Source organism: Eucyclogobius newberryi, unplaced genomic scaffold (genome assembly GCF_026437365.1).
Source record: "Eucyclogobius newberryi isolate DKJ021-1_F unplaced genomic scaffold, fEucNew1.0.hap1 SCAF_1, whole genome shotgun sequence".
NCBI lineage: Eukaryota > Metazoa > Chordata > Actinopteri > Gobiiformes > Gobiidae > Eucyclogobius > Eucyclogobius newberryi.
Window position 1 is genome coordinate 48,508,991 of NW_027315723.1, and position 8,172 is coordinate 48,517,162.

Genomic DNA, 8,172 nt, shown 5'->3' on the forward strand with positions numbered 1-8,172 from the left:
ACAACAAAAGCTGTTTATGTGTGCTGTTGTAATGCACACTGTCACTGACCTGTTTGAGGTCCAGCGTGATGGTGACCCAGTGGAACTGCCGGCCGTTCTTGATGCTGGGACTCTGCCACCACTCGTTGGTCCCGTCGATGGCGTTTTTGATGGGGTGGCGCTCTGAAAAGGGGGGAACATACGGGAGGTCGGTTGACAGGACATCAGTGAGACAATGAGGACGTTTGGAATGGGTTAAGGAGGAAGTTGTAGGGCGCCTTTGAAGTGAGTGTGCAATGTCTGTGCGCATAGTAACCTTTGTGAGAGACACTTGTGCTCACAGCAGGGGCACGTGGGAAATTCTCCAGGGGCCGTTACATGTGCAGCTAATCAGAGAGGACCCTCATTTAAAGGATTATTTAAGGCTGACGTGTCTGTAGTCCTCGACCACTTTTATAATTCTTATACATAAATCTAATGCTGAGGAAAACAGTGTGAAGAAAGGTTTTAGGCTTAAAGGTGCACTGCGTAACTTTTCTGGTAAAGAAAGATCCACCTGATTGTCTCTAAGGAGATGTTATTGAATTGTTTTCCCCCATAGTATTGCATTAAACACATTTATCTAGTGTTTGTTTTAATATGAGTGCATATATGTAATCTTTCTGGGATAATGCCGCGTCTCCACAGATCTGACGTGTAACTTGCCCTGGCGGAGTCACTACCTTCTTCAGAAGTTTAATGCCATATTGTGGATTCTTGTATTTGATTTATTTACTTATTGACCTTTATTTAACCAGGAAAGTCCCATTTGATTGAGCATCTCTCTTTTAGGGTAGTCCTAACCCCAGATGGGATGAGCCTATTGTATATGTTTTAATATAATAAATATATCTTCCCGTGCAGTTGAGCACAATTATTTGTTTGTTTTGCATCTAATTATGGAGCTTTTGTTTTATTCACCGAAAACCAGGACGCGCGCTGTTAGCATGCTAGTTGTTGGTAGCATGCTAGTTGTTGTTAGCTTTACCGCGACTGAAAAACTTGCTCGTGCTTCTGAACGTTGTGAAAAGCTCTTAGTAAACTCATCGCATTGAATAAATTAGCTGGCTTGGAATATGTGACAAAGTGAAGAATACATTTGCGAACAGTAAAAATAAGGTACAGCCCCTTTAACTCTGATAAAACACGGGATTTGCCGGAGTTATCCCTATGTTCCCCGAGACCTGGCTTAGGGTTTTATGCTGCTACATTTTATGCTGTAAAACCATACATTTATGCAGGATTGTTGGGGCTGTGGAACCTGAACAGTAGCCTATGCTAGCGTTAGCATAGTTCCCCCGTTCATGATGCGTGTCAAAATCATGCGTTTTTATGCGTGTGTATTTTTCCAGGTGTTGAAAATGGTGTTAAAACAATTGTGTTTAAACAGTTGAAAGGTTGTGGTACTTAAGCGTGGGAGTATTATGGGAGCAGTGGAGGTCATTGATCCTCACTAACGACATTCCACAGCGTATTTGAGTCCCTGAGGCCGAGATGCCCGAGATAACAGGCCCACTCTGTTTCAGCTAATGACACTTTTCTTTCTTGTGATGGTGGACAAAGGGCCGGTAGCCACAGGATAACAGCCACATCACAACCAATCTGTCCCCAGGCAGGTCTAGCATCAAAAACACTCACGGACAAAGTGTGACTGTAAAGTATATGCCACTACGTACAGAGTGTAAAGCGCTCAGGATGGAACGTCAACCAGCAACCTTTTGAATGAATGCCAAGTTTAGTGTTTAGCATCTTAAACTATCCATTTAACTTAAAATTCTGTCTTGTGCGAAGAAAAAAACGCTGTAATTTGCAAGACTACACGCTTTTATACTGTTTATGTAGTGTCCAAACTTTCCATCAAAGGCAACGGACGTCAACGTCAATATCGTTCAAGTCGTTTTTAAAGTTAGACTACGACTTTGTTCAGTCTCAGAACCTTTTTTAATGTTAATGAGCGTTTAACCTTTTTACCTTTCTCATCATTAACTCACTCAAAGTTGTATTTTGACTCCTGCATGTTTGAGTTAATCCTGTATTGTTCTGCAACTTAGGCTCCAGTGCTTCACCTACCCCCTATCCCTGCCCACATCCCTGTACTTAGATGTGATCCCCCATAATGCACTTCACTGTAATGTGCAGCGTTTCTGCCTTAGCAACTTAGCAGCGAGCGCTAACAGGAAACAATGGAAAGGAATGTCACGTGAAAATGTTAAGCGCCTGTGTTTGTTTGTAAAGTAATACTTACATACTTTTGTCTTCACAAACGAACAAACAAAAGATGATTAAAAAAGAAGACAAGATGAATCAAGCCTTCTCATTTGTTTGGGGCCAATTCAGCAAATACAGTGTGAAGTGTGGACCGTCCCAGTTCTCATGTTCATGTTCAGAGACCGTAAATATCCGGTCTATGACTTACACTCTTGAGTCACTTTCAGAAAATACACTCTTCAGTCATGTGTGTAGTGTGAGTATTGTTACGGGGCCACGGAGTCCGAAACTGTCACGTAAAACACGTATAAAACCTGTAAATGACAATCGGACGTCATCAGCCCTGTGTCTATTATTAAACTGGTTAAGATCGATAATGCAGTTTACAGCAAAGAAAACGTACCGTAATATGATGATCTACTTGAGTTATGGTTCAATACGAATTACAGTTAAACTTTGACCACACCTTAATTAATTCTCAAAACTATACTATCAGGTCTGTCTTCATTATGTAGATTATAATGGCAGAACATGTTAAACGTGCAGTAAAGAGGTTATAGATTTGGTTCTGAATGATTTGTCAGACTCTAAATCAGCGTCACGTGACTTTGGCGTCTCAAAAGTGGCGTTACCGTGGTGAGAGGCGGAGCGGCTGTCACATCGGGGGCAGTGGGGGTTCTTGATCCTCTTCCCCGGGACGTGCTCCACCAGCTTACAGTAGACCTCGGGCTGGGGGTTTCCGCAGGTGGCGTTGGCGTGGATTTCCGCCTTGGACGCCAGGTTCAGGATGGCAGGGAACAGGCCTGGGGTTCGAAGGGCAGAGGTGAGAGGTTGAGAGGTCATTCGGGACAGGAGCACAGGAAGGAAGGAGCTCACGGAGGTAATTACACAGATTTAGAACACGTGGGAGGCTGTGGACCAAGATGAATGCTGGAAAGATTGTGTAGGTGTAAGTTTGGTCAAATATAACGTTTGTTCAAACATAACTTAGAAATACAACATGATCGATATACCAGGGAATGAAAAGGGTAAATGCAGAGACTTGTGTCAGGGAAGGGCATCTGGCATGAAGCTTAAACCTTAGCTAAACGCAATTAATATGTAAATGACTTCCCCCTGGAGGCAGATGTGTTGTTTGTCGTGGTAATCTTATAATGGAAAAAGCGGAGAGCAAAGAAGACAATGTTATCAGTGCAAATCTATGAATTAGTATTATTCAACATCTGGATAAAACTTACACTATGTTTGTGCCAATGGTGGTGACTATTAGAGATACAACATCACATTCAAATGATAGATTTGAAGATAGAATTGACAGATAATAGCTTCCGAATGGCATCTGACGACATCATGATTTCCGAAAACAATGATCCAACTGGTTTATCATGTGTTATTATGATCAATATCATCAATACATCACTCTGATCAAAATAAACATATAACAAAACTGGGTAAAAAATGATATTTTCTGTACGGTTGAGTTTATTTTACAGTTCCATTTGATCAATATTAAATCAAAAACTCCAGTTCATGTCTATAATAAATAAACCTGCTGATAACAACAGCCGGGGCCCGAAGTCACCGTCCATCTGTGTAAAGAGACCCGGGGCCAGACTTGACGTTGGGGCCACTTCCCCTCTCCCTCTGTGAGTCTGTAAACCTAAGGGCCCCTCTTGTGTCCCCCCGTGTCCCCCTGTATGCTCAGCTGTGTCGCGTACGTGTGAAGACTTTGTGTGTGTGGTCTGCCTTTTGTTCCTGCGCCTGACTGTACTGCCCCGGGGGGTCGTGGGGGGGCTCTGGACGGGACAGAGGGTCTAATGACAGGGGGTAACACTTGGGGGGGGGCGCATTATCTGGAAGAAGGGCGTGAGCCTTATCACAACAAACAGTTCCCACAATGCACCGGGACAGTCGGCACCTTTCCGGCCCGGCCCCTCCGTGCACAAAAGAGGCGGGAGCGCACGGGGCCTAATTGGATGAAGTTTTTGGACTTGAGCCGGGGTCAAAGTTCAAGCGGTGCAAATCATTGAGCTGAAGAGCTGAGTTGTCGGAAAAGCCACAAGGGGGAAAGTATAAGCAATCTGTCGAGAAGTGCTGGGAAAATAACTCAGATTAAGCAATATTTCTGACTTTGAAAACATTTGACAAGATTCAGTCAATTTGATAGAAGATTAGAGCTGATTCGGCTTTATTGAGAAGATATTTGTCTAGATTTAATTCCATTACACATTTTTAGTAGTATTTTTTTGTTGATTTTGATAAGATTAAAGAGGTTACGTTACATCATTTTCATTCGAGAAATGCCCTTCAACGTTCTGAGTGGCAGAATAATGGGCAGCAAAACTGACTAAATGTGTTTCTCTGCTTTTTTTGCCTAATTTTGTTTGTTGTGGAACTAATGTTTTGCTCACAAACACTTTCTGCAGTAAAATAGAAACTAAAAGTTCCTCACAGTATGTCAGGGAGAGATAAAGGACACTTCTACTCAACATAACAACGACTTTCACATGTGAAAGACAGAAAGATAATCAATTCAACTGTATGTTATCCCAAACCTGTATCAGTGACGACTGTGAGCATCGCCTGCAACGTTAGTGTTGTTTATCTGCTTTAATTGATTTTTACATGTGAGCTGTCAAGTCAATATTAAGCAGCTGTATCACTTATTTCACTTATTTTAGATGTGGTTTGAGCTTTTACTGGAGAAAACGTTATTACTCAAGCTCAAATAACTCTGAATAATCTCCATAACCACTATTTTTGAATTTATTATTATTTATTGACACAATTTGAGTAGATTATAAGTAGCCTCTCAATTTACAATGGAATTACCTGAATAAGTAGATGACGATATTATTATTGCATTTGAAGAATAAGAAAATAAGTAAAAAATGTATTCTCTGAAGCACATTTATTTCCTTGATTGAAGCTGACTTCACACCATTTTAACTTAGTATGTCGTTTTTGTCTCAAATCAAATGATCAAATCAAATTAAAACATTACACTTTTCAAGTAGTTAATTAAAGGGTATAAAAAAAATAGCCCCTCAGTCATATCTAAAGCACAGGTCATTATTGCGTCAGCAGTAAAGCGCACTTCAGAGGTTAGAAAAGCCGTAAATGAACGTAAGAGTTTTGTCTGGGCTTTCATTACCAACAAACACGTCTGTTCTGTCAAACATATTCAGAAAATGCGAGAATAAAAAAGAATGTAGAGTTAGCCACTTATTTTGAAGCGTTGTGATGCTAAACAGCTAAAGGAGACAGATGTTGCAGTGAATTAGCATTAGCCTGTTACTTCTCACTGTGTCCTGTGTAGTCAACAGGTCAAATGTCATATCAGGCTGATTTTAGGATGGGAATTTTGTTTCAGGACGACAGCTGAGAAAGTGTAAAGCATTTCAATCACCTTATCAAGTTTATATTTTGGTTTGTGTTTTCATTATGTTGTCTGCTCTTTAAAAAAAGGCATTAACTCGCTGAAATATGACAAAAAATGTTCCCTTCCTATTGATTGTTCACAATTTTAGGTGAAATTAGTTTTTTGTTATTTAAAACAAATAAATTCCCTGAACATAAACAATACACACTTTTAATCAGTGCAATTTACCAGAAACAAAAGTCAAATTTCTTCTCTAAATCTCTGAATTTTGCTCCAAACCACATGCTTTTCCTGTAGATCCATTATCTCCATTCAAATGTCCCAAGCTGACATGACTGAATCTCCATCAAGATCAATAGCCCTATTTTGATAATCATATCACAAATTATTTAGTGAAACTTGGACCATATGAAAAGTGGGTTGGCATTAATTTCACAGAGTACTTGAGTAACTATCATTCATTCTAGTAACATTGTTTTGACAGTACAATTTCTGGCTGCTCCACCCACCTTTTACATATATTTCCAACACCCTGACATTAACTCAACCAACAACATGCTAAACATTTTCAAAGTCAGAAAACATGTACAATTTGTAGTTGTACAAAAAATGAATTTACTGTGTGTAAAATCTGCACTTGTAAATAATGTATTACAAGATAATTAACTATACCACCTACTAAAGACATAGCACATGTATTACACAAGTGAGCATTAACCACAAAAAGTCTCTTGAACAATGTAAATACAGTAACACTGCTAATCTGTTAGCTCCACATTGTCCACCATTGTGAGATGCCATGTGAACATGTGAAAAGTCTGGGTCAAGCCTCTGATTGGACAGCATGTGTACTAGGGATACTAGAAAGAGCACATAGTTTATGTTTCAAAGTAAACTAGCATAACACCACCAAAGAACTTGAACACCCAGCGTTTCAAGTTATCACAATTAAGCATTTGTAATTGTACACTAAACTAAATTTCAATGCATATCAAAATGTCTTTGTTTTGCTTGAAAATGTGTTACTAACCTCTATTCTGGGCCTGAGCCTCCAAAACCAGGAGCACCAATGGCAGCAGCAGTCTCATCTTGACCACAATTTGGCCCTAGTTTAATAAAAAAGACAAAGATTGAAGGGATGAGCAAGGCACTTCAGAAGGTGCACTTCCACTTCAAGAGCACACAGTAAATCACGGCTGGATCGGTTGTTGGTGCAATGCCAAAAAGTTTCTGGGAAAAGTTGAAGAGAAGAATGAATGGGACTCACTGCAGCAGCTTTGGGCCCCGGGTTTAAAGTCCTGGTGTCCAAACCCTGGTGTAAAGTCCCGGCTCTTCAGCGCGGTGGCAGTCTGTGGTGAGCGTGCAGGGGAAGGTGGAATGTGTCGCTGAGCTCCTCTCCTGGAATCTGTCCTCTCTCTTGGTGAATGAGCCAGCCTTTATTCCATTCATTCGGAGGCTGTGTGTGTGGGGGGGAGGGGGAGTGTGTGGAGGGGTGCCATGTGACTGGAGAGGGGGGCCGCAGGGTCGTACCATCTGCACCCAGGGCCCGGGGGTGGAGGAGGAGGGCACAGATTAGGCTCAGTAAAGCGATGGTCAGAGCGCACTTTTCATGTTCATCCTCTAGAACCGGCCAGGCCAACGCGGACACTTGAATATGATTTGAAGAGTATATGAATATATTTTTTTCTTTTTAAAATGTTTTTGGCATCAATATATAATTTAACAAGAAAATATAATAGTACTAGTATAGTATAGTACTTTATTAATATGTTTACTAAACTGTAGTAAACAGATAAACATGCCAGTTTATGTAATATGTATATGTACCTTTGGAAAGGCAATATATGGCAATTTGGAAAGGCCATATTCATGTGCATATAACTGATGTAAATAAGAGTGTTTACTTACCATTAGTATTAGTATTATTTAGTCTTAGGCTAGCTATTTTTACTTTACTTTATTTTATTATTTTTGTTTCTTTTTCCCCCTCCATTCCCTATTCAGATATGAGAGGAGTTTTGTTAATAAGAGTTTTTTGTTTTGTTTATAAAAGTTCTTCTAGTGTTTTTTTTCAAACTTCCTATAAGTTGTCTGTCCTTTCCCCTGTATCTACTGAGTTGTAACACCAAAATGTCCCCATGTGTGGATTAATAAAGGATTATTTTATTTTACGAGGATTTTGAAATATCAGTTGCCAAGCAGTCTTCAATATTATCGTTTATGACTAAATAAATAAATGATTAATCGAGTAAATCAAGTAATTTTATTACAAAAAAGCTATTAAAAAAAAAAAAACTAACAAAAAACTATTTTATTGCCTCAATGATTTGTTTAATTTATATATTGAATGAAAACTGCATGAATCTGCAGCAACTAAAGCTCACCAGAGGCATATTCTAAACTCCGGAGTGTGACTGTGAGGAGCTCTGTTGTGAAAGAAGACAGAGGGCCACGATTGTAAAACAGTCCACGATGACGGAGCAAAGACACTGAGGCTAAAGTGAACGGAGCTAATGCTGCACATGAGAGTTACAGCTCAAAACACAGGCAAATGAATTCCTACC

General features: G+C 40.0%; 1 protein-coding gene across 1 annotated transcript in view; it reads right to left on the bottom strand.

Moving 5' to 3' along the window:
• Window positions 1-7,009, bottom strand: part of lama1 (laminin, alpha 1) — a 58,743-nt gene extending 51,734 nt beyond the window's left edge. The window contains exons 1-4 of the mRNA XM_072450339.1: window positions 6,876-7,009; window positions 6,639-6,714; window positions 2,859-3,029; window positions 50-162 (exon numbers count right to left, since the gene is read on the bottom strand). Of these exons, the coding sequence (XP_072306440.1) occupies window positions 50-162; window positions 2,859-3,029; window positions 6,639-6,696 (342 nt within the window). The 5' untranslated portion in view covers window positions 6,697-6,714; window positions 6,876-7,009. The remainder of the gene's footprint in view (window positions 1-49; window positions 163-2,858; window positions 3,030-6,638; window positions 6,715-6,875) is intronic.
• Between the last annotated feature and the right edge of the window lie 1,163 nt (window positions 7,010-8,172).